This window comes from Salvelinus fontinalis, chromosome 19 (genome assembly GCF_029448725.1).
Source record: "Salvelinus fontinalis isolate EN_2023a chromosome 19, ASM2944872v1, whole genome shotgun sequence".
NCBI lineage: Eukaryota > Metazoa > Chordata > Actinopteri > Salmoniformes > Salmonidae > Salvelinus > Salvelinus fontinalis.
This window is the reverse complement of record NC_074683.1, coordinates 10,613,513-10,631,083: the sequence shown is the minus strand read 5'-3', so window position 1 is coordinate 10,631,083 and position 17,571 is coordinate 10,613,513. Positions and strand designations below refer to the sequence as shown.

Here is a 17,571-nt window from a genome sequence, read left to right as displayed (position 1 = left end):
CTCTCTGGCCTAATAGAGAACGACCCAAATGTCAACAAGCAGGATAGATGATCCCCTAGCCTGTGCTCCAGCCCAGCTCTCTCATTCAGGCTAGAGGGCCTAGCTCGTGTGCCAAACACTGGCTGGACTCAGCTGCTCTGTGAGAGCTGCTCCCTGCTCTGTCAGAGGTCTGAGGGTGCCTGTAATAGCAATCAGAGATTCCCCCTGCCAATCCATCTCAGCCCCCAGATTATTGGACAAACAGTGGACGGGGGGAGCCAGATGAGTACTGAACACGGGTTTACCTGGAGGTTTGTTCTGATGATAGATAGAGATGTTTCTGGCTGAAGTGTGTGTATGTGTGTCATCCAGCTATACCACCTCAGATTGTTCAGTTCCCAGACGACATGAAGATCCTGGCAGGAGAGAAGGTGGAAATTCTCTGTAAGTTTGGAGGAGCTCCACCAATCAAATGCACCTGGCTCAAGTTCCGCAAACCAGTAAGGACAAGTCTGTACCAGTCCACCCCTTTATGTATTGATTATATATTGACTCTCTTGCTCTGCCCTGTCTATGATCAACTCCAACCATCACCTGAAATGAACCACCATGTCCAATTTCTAATTATTTATGTATATATATTTAATAACACTATAGTAACTCTATGTAACTGTTTTAGCGAACGTTTCCTTCTCCGTGATATGACTGACCTTATGGTGGTTTTGTCTGCAGATCCAAGAGGTCAAAGGTGATTTAACCATTGAAACCACTGAGTCCAACAGTAAACTGACCATCGCTGACAGCCAGCAGGAGCACTGTGGCTGCTACACCGTAGAGTTGCGAAACAACTACGGCGTGAGACAGGCTGCTCTCAACCTCACCGTTGTTGGTATGTTCCATTTATCCAAATCAGGCCGTATTGAATTTGGCCTCTAGGAGCTAGGCAGTGACGCCATTTTTTGCTCCATCACAATTAAGAGTCTGAGAAATCTTTCCCTGTAAAATAATTTTAGCTATAACGCATGATTTACCTCGCTCTACATCCTATCATGTTCGTCTCTCGTAGAAATGGCAGTCCTGTAGCTTTGGGGAATGTTGTTGGGGAAGGGAAGGTACGCAGGCCGGGCCAGCTCGAGCTCTCTAGATCCTAACACTAACAAGCCACTGCAGGGATCTCCAATGGCCTTTTAAGGCTGTGCTTTCTCTTCAGCTGTTGCTTTAATGAGGCCCTTTGCCACTTCTGTCAGAGTGGAGTGTATCCAGCCTGACTCAGGGAAAATACGCAGCAGCCTGGGAGACGAGTTATTGAGCTGCTCCACATAAACGCAACCGTTTATGTGCCCAGAGAACTGTTAATAGCGTACAGAGACACAGCACTTGTTACACACTGGTAAAAACAGCCCCCTACTTAGATGCTTGTTAATGTATATGATCCTCGCGTTACTTTTACAACCTTCGACTGCATGTATGGCGTATAGAGGTTTTAGTATTGAATTGTGTCATATAATTTGTTTCATTGACTCCTCCCCTATTGCAAGCCTGTAGGTGTCAAGCTGTGCTCTATGAGGCGGATTCGTTTGGTGTTTTACAATGGAACCCTGGGGATTAATTGGGGGAATGCTTGTAACAGCTTGTGTAACATTGCTCCCACCCCTTCAACAAAGCAGGGTGATTAAAGTGCACTGTAGCTAGCAGGCAGTCTGGGTTGTATCGTCTGACATTGGTTGTACATAAAACTGATCCAGACTTCTTGTGTGGATCCTCCCTGCCTCACTGATCATCTGCTCTCACGTATAGTCTCCTGTACTGTGCCTTTAATGGACACCCTGCCATGACTGGATATGGTGAAACTGTTGTTGACGAATTGTTGTTGGTGGTTCAGAAGGTAGAAGGTAGCCACTATAGCCAGACAAACCTTTCCTCATTACCAACACAGCTGTGCTTTTGTGTATGGTGACTACTGAGTACTGACATTTGTGAATGGAAGGTTTGTTTGTCCTCGAACTGTTATCATTTGATCTCCCCCTCAGGTGGTTCATCTTGCACAACACATTTATCAGATCCTGGGACTGGGAGTCTAATCTGTCCAAATCTTCACGAGTCGACTAACTCAACTCGCGCCTGTGCAGCGGCCGACAATTGGGGGCTCTAGGCTTTGTCCCAAATTGAACCCTATTCTCTATATAGTGCACTACTTTTGACCAGGGCCCATAGGTATCTGGTCAAAAGTAGCATCCTATATAGGGACTGGGTTACATTTGGGACAAAGCCTAGAGCAAGTTTCACATTAATGCAACCCGGACCAGTGTTCAGAACTCAGCGTTGACCTCTTGAGTGGCTCTGTGTGACCTCTGTGTGTTCCAGACAAACCTGATCCCCCTGCCCGTGTTCCAGCCGCCTCAGACATCCGCCGCTCCACCCTCACTCTGTCATGGTACGGCCCCACCTACGACGGGGGCAGCGCCGTCCAGTCTTACAACCTAGAGATATGGAATTCTGTGGACAACGAGTGGAAGGATCTGGTCTCCTGCAACAGCACCTTCTATAATGTTCACAATCTGCTGGGTCAACGCCAGTACAAGTTCAGGGTGCGGGCTGTCAATATCTACGGTATCGGCGAGCCCAGTGCAGAGTCTGAGCCTGTCACAATGCTAGAGGAGGATGTAGAGGGTAAGTGGGGGTCTTTTGGTGTCCTGCCACTCATTGGTTACACTTGTCACTCATTGTTAACAAGCTGTTTTCTTTTGACATTGTCGAACATTGATTCATAGTAATGATTATTGATTCATACCAATGACTAACGACATATTTGTTATAATTTTATCGAACAGAAAAGGAGGAGGTTGAGGATGATGAAGGTATGTCTAATCCAATCCAATGATCCACCTTTCTGCGCAATTGTTTCTTTAAAAAAATAAAAATAGGTAACACCTATGAAGCACAAATGTAAAATGCTTTATTACGTCCTTTATAATGTCTTGCAATGTGCTTGTGTGTTATGACTGACTAGGCATACATACTGTAATAACTCCAAAGTGTCATGTTCCTATTTTCAGACAAAGAGCCAGACTACAGAGATGTGACCGTTAGAACCGATGTTAAAGTCAAGGATCTGTATGATGTGGAAGAGCGCCTCGGAACGTGAGTACCCACCTATAAACGTTGGTCAGCAAAGCATTTATTTAATTGTGCTCCTCAGGCTCAGTCAGTAGAGCATTGCACTTGTAACACTTGATTCGTGCGTTCGATTCCCGCCGGGGGTCCCCATATGAACAAGGTATGCCCTACTACTGTACGTCGCCTTGAATAAAAGCTTCTGCCAAATGGCATATATTTCAACGAAAGCATTTATCTACATTGACACTTGTGCGCAATAGCCCTATTGTACATGCCTCTCATCCATGATATCCTCTGTCAGATTCCCCCAAAACATTTTTGTCTTCTATGTTGTAGGGGGAAATTCGGACAAGTATTTAAACTTTTGGAGAAGGCAACGAAAAAGCATTGGGCTGGAAAGTTCATCAAGGCCTACTCTGCGAAAGAGAAAGATAATGTGAGACAAGAGATTGCTATAATGAACTCCCTCCATCACCCCAAACTTGTCCAGTGCATTGATGCCTTCGAAGGCAAGTCGGACATCGTCATGGTTTTGGAAATGTGAGTATATTTCATTTCACTTTTATACCTTACAAATAATATTAATTTCAGTTACCCTATGGGCCCTGGTCAAAAGTAGTGCACTATATAAAGAATAGGTGCCCTTTGGGACGCATAGACCTATTTACAGTAATTTGGCTAGAAATGTTATTTTATTTAGTAGATGACAGACTAATGTCACTCGTATGTAAAAAAAAAAAAATATATATGTATGTATGTATGTATGTGTGTGTGTGTGTGTGTATATGTATATATGTGTGTATATGTATATATGTGTGTATATGTATATATATGTGTGTATATGTATATATATGTGTGTATATGTATATATATGTGTGTATATGTATATATATATGTGTGTATATGTATATATATATGAAAGTGATATAATCTTTATTTTGGGGAATTTCAAAGGAATTTGTTTTCCATTTCCAACATTTCCGTCTGATTTATTTTTTACCAGACAGACTCTTCAGACAGAACCATCGGCTTTTTTTATATGATGATGCTTTGAAAAAGTTCACTTGCCAAATATGTTAGACATGTAAACACATTAGACTGAACCATTTCCCCTTTTCTTTTTATAGCTTTGTCAAACAGTTGACTGACACAAGAACACTTGACTCACATTTAAAAACAGCAATTGTCCTTAGTACCAATTTTAGATGATATGCGTTGTAAGCTGAAAAATGATATTTGAGATTTGACAAGGATGTGGTATCCAGTGAATGATTTTCATATTTGGCTGTGATTATCTATATTGCAGGATCTCAACCATCTTTCTCTCTCTCCCTCCGCAGGATCTCTGGTGGGGAACTGTTTGAGCGTATCATCGATGAGGACTTTGAGCTGACAGAGAGAGAGGTGATCAAGTACATGCTGCAAATCGTGGACGGGGTCCATTACATCCACAAGCAGGGCATAGTCCATCTGGACCTGAAGCCTGAGAATATCATGTGTGTCAACAAGACTGGGAGCACCATCAAACTCATCGACTTTGGCCTCGCACGCAGACTAGGTAACCAGGCCTCATGTGCAGAAGACATTTTCAGGATTAGAGCTGCAAAATTCTGGTAACTTTCCCAGAAATCCTGGTTAGAGGATTCCCAGATATCCTGCTTATTCCCTCCTGATTCCAGAAAATATTCCAACTGTGATTTCTGGAAAACGTAGGAATTTTGGTCAAGTTACAGGAATACAGAAACATGATTCTTTTCAATAACTTCCTATGCTAAACTTCAACATTTCATTATTGAATCCCTCTTCCCCTGTGTGCTCCTAGAAAACTCTGGAACGTTGAAAGTTCTTTTTGGAACCCCTGAGTTTGTGGCCCCAGAAGTGATCAACTATGAAGCAATCAGTTACCCAACAGACATGTGGAGTATAGGAGTCATCTGTTACATCCTGTGAGTGTCAAACCAGTTATAATGACCCTTATAACCACTATAAGTTCCCTTATAACTACTATTATTTGTAATATTTGTGGTAAGCTTCTATGGTAACACTTTATTTGGAGAGTCCCAAATAGATGGTTTGTACATTGTTCAACTAATTGTCAGCAACATTTCAACTAAATATCTACTTGCCCTAGCCTTAAGACAACATTTGGGTTGTTATTATGAAGTATTTACTGATGTCCTACACAGTTAGTGTAATTTTATGATTTCATGTCTGACTGTTTAGTGATGAGCAAAACCAGAAATGGCTTCTCTGATGTTTTCCAGTAGGATCCCTCAGATGACTAATACAATACATTTTGGACAGTCAATTATTAGTGATCGATATGTTGCTCTGGTTGTCTAACGTTTGTAAATATTTTAAATAGAGGCTCAGAAACCCTTAGAAATATATTTATAGTCGGCTTACTCCAATATTTTTCTGTTCAACTTTATTAATGATTCCATTTGGCAAAACTACTCCCACCATCACCAACCAAAGTTGCAGCTCCTGCCACCATTTTGCCCTTTCCAAATAGCCTATATAATCTTGTATTGAATTACTTGTAAACTTCATACTTTTTATTAATTCCAATAGGCCTCCAGTGTTGTTGGAAGGTTGCTTGGACAGTCGCTGTGGCTGTATTTGTCTTATTGTTGAAAACACTATTTCAGATGCAGCAGGTTAAGTTAGTTAGCTAGCATTGGTAATGTTGGCACCAAAGACACAGGCTGAGACTAGGATTCCTTAATGATTTGCCTATACATTTCAGAGTAAACGTGTTCTTCTGACAGGCCTACATGTTAAGACAGTTGCTAAGATGAAACTTTGCTGTTATTGTTGCAAACTCTATTATTTTGGATGTAGCAGTCGGGCTAGCTAGCATACCATCTAGATGCAGTAACTCTTATGGTTAGCGTAGCTAGTTAGCATCTAATTATATATTTTTTTGTGGATTGCAGTTGATTGGTGACAATAACATGAACAGATATTCAGCATGACATTCATCCAAGCATTCTAATTTACAACCCAAAAGTAATGTGAAATATACTCAGAACTTATGGCGTAAGCAATATATTTAGACTATCTGGGCTTGATAGCCAGCCAGCTAAGCTAAAAGCAGGCTGAGCATTGCATCATGTGAGGCGAAATGTACCCTGAGAATCATAGTATGCTGTAGGGGAGTGCAATACAGAAGCTTCAAAATGACAAAAACGAGGAATCGTGCAGTATGACTAACAAAAATGATAAAACATCAATGTGTATCAAATCTAACAGTAGTGTATACGCTCACTGATCAGTTTATTAGGTACACCCGTCTAGTATCGGTTCGGACCCCCCTTTGCCTCCAGAACATCCTGAATTATTTGGGGTGTTCTACAAGGTGTCTAACATTCCACAGTGATGTTGGTCCATGCTGACGCAATGGCATCACGCAGTTGCTGCAGATTGGACGGAGATTGAACAGCCTGTTCCATCTCATCCCAAAGATGCTCCATTGGGTTGAGGTCTGGGGACTGCGCAGGCCACACAAGTAAACTGAACTCGCTGTCATATTCCAGGTGAAGTTTTTTCACTCAATTGTCCAGTGTTGGTGATTGTGTGCCCACTGGAACCACTTCGTTTTTAGTTGATAGGAGTGGAACCCGGTGTGGTCGTCTGATGCAATAGCCCATCCGTGACGAGGATCGGCGAGTTGTGCATTCCTAGATGCCGTTCTGCACACCACTGTTATACTTATACATTATTTGTCTGTTTGTGGCCCGCCTGTTGGCTTACACAATTCTTGCCATTCTCCTTCGACATCTCTCATCAACAAGCTGTTGTTGACTATGTTTTTTGTTTGTCGCACCATTCAAATCAAATTGTATTGGTCACAGACACCATGGTTAGCAGATGTTAATGCGAGTGTTTCGAAATGCTTGTGCTTCTAGTTCTGACAGTGCAGCAATATCTAACAAGTAATCTAACAATTCCACAACAACTACCTAATGCACACAAATCTAAGTGAAGGGATGGAATAAGAAACATAAATAGGCAAGATGCAATAGATGGTATAGAATACAGTATATGCATATGAGATGAGTAATGCAAGATACGTAAACATTATTAAAGTGGCATTATTAATGTGACTAGTGATCCATTTATTAAAGTGGCCAATGATTTCGAGTCTGTATGTAGGCAGCAGCCTCTCTGTGTTAGTGATCGCTGTTTAACAGCCTGATGGCCTTGAGACGAGCTGTTTTTCAGTCTCTCGGTCCCAGCTTTGATGCACCTGTACTGACCTCGCCTTCTGGATGGTAGAGGGGTGAACAGGCCGTGGCTCGGGTGGTTGTTGTCCTTGATCTTTTTGGCCTTCCTGTGACATCGGGTGCTGTAGGTGTCCTGGAGGGCAGGTAGTTTGCCCCTGGTGATGCATTGTGCAGACCGCACCACCCTCTGGAGAGCCTTGCGGTTGTGGGCGGTGCAGTTCCCGTACCAGGCGGTGTTACAGCCCGACAGGATGCTCTCAATTGTGCATCTGTAAAAGTTTGTGAGGGTTTTAGGTGACAAGACACATTTCTCCAGCCTCCTGAGGTTGAAGAGGCGCTGTTGCGCCTCGTTCACCACACTGTCTGTGTGGGTTGACCATTTCAGTTTGTCCGTGATGTGTACACCGAGGAACTTAGCTTTCCACCTTCTCCACTGCTGTCCCTTTGATGTGGATAGGGTGGTGCTCCCTCTGCTGTTTCCTGAAGTCCACGATCATCTCCTTTTTGTTGACGTTGAGTGAGAAGTTGTTTTCCTGACACCACACTCCGAGTGCCCCACCTCCTCCCTGTAGGCGGTCTCGTCGTTGTTGGTAATCAAGCCTACTACTGTTGTGTCGTCTGCAAATTAGAGGATTGAGTTGGTGGCATGGATGGCCACGCAGTCAAGGGTGAACAAGGGAATACAGGAGGGGGCTGAGCACACACCCTTGTGGGGCCTCAGTATTGAGGATCAGCGAAGTGGAAATGTTGTTTCCTACCTTCACCACCTGGGGGCGGCCCGTCAAAGTCCAGGACCCAATTGCACAGGGCGGGGTTGAGACCCAGGGCCTCCAGCTTAATTATGAGCTTGGAGGGTACTATGGTGTTGAAGGCTGAGCTATAGTCAATGAACAGTATTCTGACGTAGGTATTCCTCTTGTCCAGATGGGATAGGGCAGTGTGGTGGCGATTGCATCGTCTGTGGACCTATTGGGGCGGTATGCAAATTGATGTGGGTCTAGGGTGACAGGTAAGGTGGCGGTGATATGATCCTTGACTAGTCTCTCAAAGCGCTTCATGATGACATAAGTCAGTGCCACGGGGATATAGTCATTTAGTTCAGTCATTCACGGTAAGCCCTAGATACTTGTGCGTGAAAAGCCCAAGAGGGCGGCTGTTTCTGAGATACTAGATCCGGCGCGCCCGGCATCAACGTTGTTTTGCCCATTTTAACTGTCAGTCAAACAGTAACTGGATGTGGGCACGTGACTCATTGTCTGTAGGAGCGATCCATTTTTGTGAACGGGCTGGTGTACTTAATAAACTGGCCTGTGGGTGTATACGAACAGCATAACTGGTTATAAAGTGGCAGAATTGTCTTTTAAACCTTGTTCTAACGCTAACCAGCAAGCTGTTGCAGTAATAGTTGATAGTTTGAGCATCTGTATATCATCTATAGGGGACTATGCAAATAAAGTATGGCTGTCTATTTGCTACAATGTGTCCCTAATCTCAAACCAGCCTTATCAGGTTTTTCTAGGCTTTCATGCTCTCTGCAACAGATACTTTCCACCAGCAGGCAGTGTATGGGCCTTTCCGTCCTCTATGCCTGTAAATGGATATAGAGGAAGAGCACAGCGATACTCTCCAGTGCCCCCAAACCTCTGAGGTCTCCTTGGTCCACAAAGATTTATTACACACTGCTTATATAAGTGTTACAAATGAGGCTCTCCCCATATCTCCTCTGTTGCTTCACAGATTCCAGACTGCGTCCCAAATGGCGCCCTATGAGTGCACTTTTGGCCAAGGCCCTATGGGAATAGGGTGCCATTTGGAGAATAAAAAGCTTTACTGATGTTCCGTTATACACCGACAGTATGGAAAAGATCTATGTGTGCCCAATGAGACAAGCAGCTTTGTTGAAATATACCAAGACTACCAATAGTAATCATTTATACTACAATTTGGCCTTTCATCATTTAAAAGTAACCAGGGTTTAGGGTGGTGTTCTTTCCATAGAAAGCAGAAGTGTTTTTGGGTAGACATTGTTGTGCACTTTTTGTAGGTCAACCATCACTTTCCTCTATCGCTTTCCCTCTTTCTCTCTCCCTAGCGTGAGTGGCCTGTCCCCGTTCATGGGGGACAACGACAACGAGACCCTGTCCAACGTGACCTCGGCCACCTGGGACTTTGAAGACGACGCCTTCGATGAGATCTCAGACCACGCCAAAGACTTCATCACCATGCTGCTGAAGAAAGATATGAAGTAAGCACGATGGTGCTGCTCTCTGAAACACAACATGATTAAAGACCGGGTTGCATCCCAAATTGCAACTTATTCCCTACATAGTGCACTATTTTACCATGGCAAGTATTGAACTAAATATGGAATAGGGTGCCGTTTGGGATGAGTCCCCAGTCCTGACATGATTTGAGTGTAAATGTTGTAGAATGGCTTTGATCAGCCTGCCAGGTGTCTGTTTTGATTGTTGAGGTGTAAGATATACGTTATTTACAAATCAAACGGTAGCCTTTGATTCAATGGTTCCTTCCCAAATGGCACCCTATTCCCTGGGTAGTAGACTACTTTTGACCAGGGCTCTGGTCTACCTCTAGGGTGCCATTTGGGACTCGAACCAAATCACTATCTGATGTCTTGGAATACAGTGATAAGGAAGTCTTTACGCCTCTCGCTCAGTGCTCATGTGGTTCTCTGATCGTAGGGCCAGACTAACATGTGATCGCTGCTATGAACACCCATGGCTAAAACAAGACACTGGCAAAATGGAGGCCAAGAAGCTGTCCAAGGAAAGGATGAAGAAATACATCCTGAGAAGGAAATGGCAGGTAGGTGCAAGCAGAACAGATCGTGGGCTGTGTCCCAAAAGTAGTCGACTACAGTATATAGGGAATAGGGTGTAATGTGGGATGCAGTCCATTTCTCATGTTACAGTGCAACATAACGGCCATCCATCTTTAACAGTAGGGCTTTGCTCAGCAGCATAAAATAGTTTAAATGAGAAACAACAAGACAAGCACTGTAGTATGGCACAGTATATGAATCATCCAAAACATGTGCGTTTGAGAATGTTATATAGAATTCTGCTATAGGAGAGGCTACAGAAATTGTTGACTTGCCTCATCCAAGTTGGTTAAGACAAGTGAATCTCACTAAGTCCCTGCAGTTCAACTCATTCTGAGTGCTCACACATGAGTAGACAGCTCATTTTACAACAAAGTCAACATGGAGGTCCATTAGTATTTCATGAGGTTGAAAAGGACAAACTGCAAGCATCATGTTGGAGAACTAGAGCACAAAACAGTAGACGGTGAAAGTGGAGCGATGTCCTTTTTTTGTCCTTTGACCTGTATTTTGAACTGAATTTACAAATCCTGAAGGCAACAATCTCAGGGATTAAGTTATCCAGCTTTAGTTGTAGTAGCAGCATACTTTTAGGATCATAGTGTGTCCCAAATGGCATCTACGCCATATATAGGATACTGCTATAGACCAGCTCAGTGCACGATAAAGGGAATAGGGTGCCATTTGGGACGCACACCTAGTCTCTACTTCCTAGCCAACTAACAGGACATTTCAAATTGATACAAACAAGCCCCATTTACATATAAGATTGCAGTTCTAACATTTCTGGAGGATGTAATTGTCTTCTAGCCCAAGTACTGTTTGTACTGCTCAGACATGTAACGATTGCATCATTGATTTCATGGCAGAAAACGGGACATGCAGTGCGGGCCATAGGAAGACTGTCGTCCATGGCGATGTTGGCGGGCGTCAGTGCCAAGAAGGGCTCCCCTATCGAAGGTGGCATGGCAACAAAACATGAATTGTTTTACTCATGAATGTTCTAAACCTTTCTGTTGTACCCCTGAGCAAGGGATGGCACTCAGCGAGGGGTGTTTGTTTTATTAATGCCACTGAAAATATTTGCCCTCATTTTTTGGAGCACTTTGGTTGGTACAGAAGGTGGTGCTACCAAGGGAGCGGCTGCTCCTATTCGAAGTCAAAGCACCACTCTCTGCACCAGTTTTTGGTTAAGTTCAACTTGAGGCTAAAACAATGTCATTTTTTTGTAACGATTTTTTTTGTTCCCATATTTTGCAGAGGACAATCAGTTCCTTGAGTTTCTGGAGTCTGAGGAGAGAACCCAGGTCAAGCCCACCTTCAGCTCCATGATAAAGGATGTGGAGGTGGTGGAGGGGAGCGCAGCCAGATTTGACTGCAAGATCGAGGGTAATGTCTCACAACCTCCTCGTTTACATATACATGCAACATGGCCTCCTCATTTACGTATACATGCATCACAAGTGCTGTATCCATTCATCTGCCATGAAGTACATAAACCAAACAGAAGGAAGGCAAATATGGTTTTATGAGACAGCACACAGTGTAAACTTTGCTCACGATGGTTGCCCATAGATGTCATCTGTTCGATCCCATTCATATTTCTAATACTACCTGCATCCTATGAATACCCATTGAGAAACACAGCCTGCATCCCGAAGTGGCACATGCTACAATATGCTGTTCATCCTATAAGAATGCTGCTCATTGACTACAGCTCAGCCTTCAACACCATAGTACCCTCCAAGCTCCTCACTAAGCTCAGGGCCCTGGGTCTGAACCCCTCCCTGTGCAACTGGATCCTAGACTTCCTGACGGGCCGCCCTCAGGTGGTGAAGGTAGGCAACAACACCTCCGCCACGCTGATCCTCAACACAGGGGAACCACAAGGGTGCATGCTCAGCCCCCCTCCTGTGTACTCCCTGTTCTCCAACGCGATCATCAAGATTGCTGACGACACAACAGTGGTAGGGAGGAGGTGAGAGTGGTGGCAGGAAAATAACCTTTCCCTCAATGTCAACAAAACGAACTGATCACGGACTACAGGAGACAGCAGAGAGAGCACATCCCCAAACACATCGACAGGCTGTAGTGGAGAGGGTCAAAAGCTTAAAGTTCATGAAACCAGTTTTTACCATGGCAGTAGCAAATTGAGTTAGAAAACCATGATAAATCTGCAACAATCAACTATCATGTTGAAGACGAAGATGCCTAGTTTATGGCACAGTATCTTATTTTAAATACATTTTAAAAATTTGCTGGAATTCAAAATTTCACCCCAAATTCTCATTACTGAAAAGTGTCAGGATTAAATGATTAAGTCATTTTATATCATTTTTGTTCTTCTAACTTATTTGAATATAACACATTATGTTGCTGTAGTATGTCCATAAATTATAATAATTGTATACTAGTTGAAGTTAAACTATAATATTTGTACATATGTGTCTGTGGACATGTTTCTCATTACCATAACACTTTCAAGTTCAAAAAAAAAAAATGTTAGTTTAATAGTTTGATTCACGTATGATGCATCATCTATTGAAGTAGTCCTTAGATGAGCACAAGTTAATATGTTCACTTATATGCCTTCAGAATGAGGATCTTTTTCTGAAGGCATATTTCGGTAATGATAAGCTAATTCTAATGTATAGTATAGGTGTGCTGGGCTGTAACTTTAATTTACTAGGACCACTGCTTACACATAGTATAGATTTTTTTTCTTCGTCAAACATCAATTATTTGATTAAGTAGGGGTTGTCAAGAAATATGGTTGAATAACCCCAATTTTGTTTTACTTACAGCCACAATCTGGAGTTTGTCTTTCAGCAAAGAGCAACCCCACCACTTGAAGGAGAATATCCCCCATTTTGACGTGTGTTTGTGTGTGTGATTTTAGTATTCAAGTTATTTGGGATCAACAAATTAGTTACTGAATCTCTAATGGAGCTCAGTACAGTTTTTGTTAAATGGCAAACTATGCACACTCATTACCAAAACATACATTCTCATCTCAGAAACCTGCATATCTTACCGTAATGCACCAATATTTAGTAAATGGTAGGAAAAATAACTAAGACAAAATTAGTTATAAATCTAATATTGTGCCTTTATCCAAATGTGTACATAAAAATAACATGTATACACAAGTAATTATGACAAACAAGATTCAGAAGGTTGTGTTGCGGTAATGAGAAATTACAAAATGTATTTACTTTTTTAAAATTCAATGTTATGTTTATCTCAGGCCTTTTCAATAGGTGATCAATGTAATGATGGGGTTGCCTTTTTCGACTTGGAAAACTGTTGCGGTAATGAACATTTTTGCATTAGTAGTTGTGGAAATTGTGGTAAAATGCATAATATCAGATCAATGAACTTAACCTCTCTGGTACAAGTGGGACGGTAGCGTCCCACCTTGACAACAGCCAGTGAAAATGCAGGGCGCCAAATTCAAAACAACAGAAATCCCATAATTAAAATTCCTCAAACATACAAGTATTATACACCATTTTAAAGATAATCTTCTTGTAAATCCAACCACAGTGTCCGATTTCAAAAAGGCTTTACTGCGAAAGCACACCATGCGATTATGTTAGGTCAGCACCTAGTCACAGAAAACCATACAGCCATTTTCCAGCCAAGGAGAGGGCTCACAAAAGTCAGAAATAGCGATTAAATTAGTCACTAACCTTTGATCTTCATCAGATGGCACTCATAGGAATTCATATTACACAATACATGTATGTTTTGTTCGATAAAGTTCATATTTATATCCAAAAATCTGTTTACATTGGCGCGTTATGTTCAGAAATGCATTGTCTCAAACAAACATCCGATGAAAGTGCAGAGAGCCACATCAAATTACAGAAATACTCATAAACATTGATAAACGATACAAGTGTTAAACATACGAATAAAGACAAACTTCTCCTTAATGCAACCACTGTGTCAGATTTCAAAAAGGCTTTACGGCAAAAGCACACTTTGCGATTATGTTAGGTCAGCACCTAGCCACAGAAACCCATACAGCCATTTTCCAGCCAAGGAGAGGGCTCACAAAAGTCAGAAATAGCATTAAAATTAATCCCTTACCTTTGATCTTTATCTGGTGGCACTCCCAGGTCTCCATGTTAGACAATAAATGTTTGTTTTGTTCGATAAAGTTAATCTTTATGACCAAAAACCTCCTTTTTGTTCTCACATTTTGTCCAGTAATCCGAATGCAAAAGGTGCAAAAGGCGCGTGCACTAAGTCCAGACAAAGTTTTTAAAAAGTACAATAAAAGTTAGTAGAAACATGCCAAACGATGTTTAAAATCAATCCTCTGGTTGTTTTTGTCATAAATAATATTTCAACCGGACAAAAGCTTCGCCAATAGGAAAGGAGAAACAAGAAAGGCGTGTTCCCGATCAGGCGCATGGCTGATGTCTGGAAATTTCCACTGGTCACTGATTGAAAGTGCTGTATCGCCCTCATTTTTCAGAGTAAAAGCCTGAAACAATACCTAAAGACTGGCCACATGTAGAAGTTGCCATAGAGCTCGTGAACTGGGTCCTAAGTCTTTGTATGGTGGATAGGCTTTTAATGGAAAAACAGCCTTTCAAAATAATAATACTTCCTGGTTGGATTTTCCTCGGGTTTTCGCCTGCCATATCAGTTCTGTTATACACAGACATTATTTTAACAGTTTTGGAAACTTTAGTGTTTTCTATCCAAATCTACTAATTATAAGCATATCCTAGCTTCTGGGCCTGAGTAGCAGGCAGTTTAATTCCGACTGCTGCCCCCTACCCTAGTGAAGTTAACAATAATTCTGAAATGGCAATTGCACCGCCCACAACCGCAGGGCTTTGCAGAGGGTAGTGCAGTCAGCCCAATGCATCATCGGGGACATCTACAGCACCCGTCACGGGTAGGCGAAGAAAATCATCAAGGACCTTGGGCAACTGCAGCCTGGTGATCTCTGAGGTGAGCCCGAGCCATGGCCTGTTCACCCTGCTACCATCTAGGAGGTGGAAACCATACAAGTGCATCGACCGGTAGATTTAGCTGTTCATCAATCTCCGGGCCATCAGCTGTTCATCAATCTCCGGGCCATCAGACAGTTAAACAGTAACCACTAGCCAGCCGGCTTCCACCCAGTACCCTGTTCTGAACCTTAGACACTGTCACTAGCCGGCTACCATCCGCTAAACTGTACACGACCAATGAGGTGCCATTTTGACCAAAGTAATAAAGTTGGTCTGTGTTTTGTGTTTCCTAGGCTACCCTGATCCAGAGGTGGTGTGGTACAAAGACGAACAGCCCATCAAGGAGACGCGCCACTACCAGATTGATTACGACGAGGAGGGAAACTGCAGCCTGGTGATCTCTGAGGTGAATGGCGACGACGATGCCAAATACACCGTCAAGGCTGTCAACAGTCTGGGCGAGGCCACGTGCACAGCCGAACTCCTGGTGGAGGTGATGGCGGAGGAGGAGGAGGAAGAGGAATGAGTGGTACAACCAGTACAAAACAAACCGATATCCCCTGTTTTTAGCTTTTACTATCTTTTTAATAGCTGTGTTGGTAATACACTCCCCTTCTCCGACACACTCTGAAATGGGGGGAATGGGCTTCATTACCTTTTGCTATGATTATGCACTTTCCTACTTATCAGTTATAGTAGATATCAGATGTTGATATTTATAACATTACCTTGGCATTAACCGCATTCCAGCTGTTTGTGTGTGATCCATTTATTTGATTTGCTCAATTTACAGTATCTACGGTTTTCTCCCATCAACCAAACAAACCCGAAGTCAGTGGCGTGTTTGTGGGTTGTTCCACCAATTCGGTGCCTTTTGAGAAGTGTAACTTGGTCAACATTTTTTTTTTTTTTTTTTCACCAAATGATAACTTTGTCATGGAGTGCACATGTTCAACTTAATAACAAACACATTTGTCTAAGTGTGTAAGTGCCAAATAATGTAACACGGTTGACAATTTCATCTTATATCGGCCATGAATCCCCTAGTGACGGGGGAATGGAAGTTTGTGTGCAACAGGGAGTGGCAATTGAATGCAAGCTTCACAAAAACATGTTTAATTGTTAAACCATTTCTAGCCTGTCTTATTTATGCGTAACAGAGTTGATGTGTTATGGCTGACCCACTCAGTTTTCCACCACAGGAGTAGAAAGCAGCTCCCCTGCTTTTACACTATGATTTGATTGTTAGATGTTTAATGTTTCTTTTGAAAAGAATATTTCAACATGTATCGTTTCACCATTATTTGAACGAGTTCAGTTCACGTAACAAGGTTGACCTTAAAATGAGGGACAGACATATGAGTCACTAATCACATTAAATAAATGATCATCTTCACAAATGGCTTTGTCAAAGCTGCAAAATAACTAGGGCTTTACAATGATGGTGAAATTTTGGTGTTAAGTGGGTTCAACTGTTCCTAGAAGTCAGAGGGTGCACATCATGGTACATGTCAACATGCAGAATTTAGCCACTTTAGCAAGTCATTATTTATATAAAAAATCCGTGATTTGAATTGTCCATGTGGTCTGTTAAAGGGCACTTCATTTAATATAACACAAGGGTCAATTCCATATTGGTGACAGATTTCTACTTATATAAAAAGGCACTAATTTTGTGGAATGACCCTTGTGTTTTATCAGCATTATGGTATTTGCAATTACCTGGGCTTTTAGAAGGTTTTTTAAAGTTATTTAAGCACAGTCTTGTTATCATATTTGAGCATCAGTTTTGTGATCTTCCTTGCAAGCACGTGTCCACCATATTACACATTTGCAATACTAAACAGACCAGTGAATTATCACACACAGATTTTAATTTTGTATTTGATGTGTGTAGATTATATTTCTTCAATTTTTATAAATGTATCAGTATGAGAGATTACATGTAATGAGAACACTACAAGTGTAGTTGCTCACGGTTACAAAATAAATTATCACAAAATCAAGCTGGTTGTGTTTCGTGATTGGGATGAGTTTCCTGTAGTGTTAGAAGCATGGGGAAATAATGTCTAGATTGTTTTTCTTTTTTAACTGACAAATAAACAAACAGTAAAAAAAAGGACCATGACCGGGATTGCTCAATTCATTGACTTATTTCTATAACTTCCTTAACTGAAGAGACTAATATGTACACTATAAACTGCACAACTATGAAACTTGGCTCCAGATACCCTCACCTCTGGGATAAAGCTATTCTCAAAACGATAAGCCAGTCATCCAAAACCATAATTGACGGCTCTACACTCAGGTGCTCCTGCCAAAAGTCTTTGAGGAGCTCAAACCCCAGGACAACCCCTCTGGTTCTAGACTGAGACCAACTTCCTTCACTAGGCCCAGGGTCACAAGGAACAAGCTCCATTATGTAGGCAAT

General features: G+C 42.2%; 1 protein-coding gene across 3 annotated transcripts in view; it reads left to right on the top strand.

Annotated features, from left to right (window-relative positions):
• The window catches only part of LOC129816350 (myosin light chain kinase, smooth muscle-like), an 89,339-nt gene extending 72,193 nt beyond the window's left edge, over positions 1-17,146 (top strand). For all 3 annotated transcript variants that reach the window (XM_055870745.1, XM_055870744.1, XM_055870741.1), the window contains 13 exons: positions 352-479; positions 712-868; positions 2,344-2,649; positions 2,811-2,837; positions 3,036-3,120; positions 3,433-3,636; positions 4,437-4,654; positions 4,919-5,042; positions 9,418-9,570; positions 10,028-10,151; positions 11,037-11,127; positions 11,428-11,556; positions 15,434-17,146. In XM_055870745.1, the coding sequence (XP_055726720.1) occupies positions 352-479; positions 712-868; positions 2,344-2,649; positions 2,811-2,837; positions 3,036-3,120; positions 3,433-3,636; positions 4,437-4,654; positions 4,919-5,042; positions 9,418-9,570; positions 10,028-10,151; positions 11,037-11,127; positions 11,428-11,556; positions 15,434-15,666 (1,979 nt within the window). In that variant the 3' untranslated portion in view covers positions 15,667-17,146. The remainder of the gene's footprint in view (positions 1-351; positions 480-711; positions 869-2,343; positions 2,650-2,810; positions 2,838-3,035; positions 3,121-3,432; positions 3,637-4,436; positions 4,655-4,918; positions 5,043-9,417; positions 9,571-10,027; positions 10,152-11,036; positions 11,128-11,427; positions 11,557-15,433) is intronic.
• Positions 17,147-17,571: the final 425 nt, after the last annotated feature.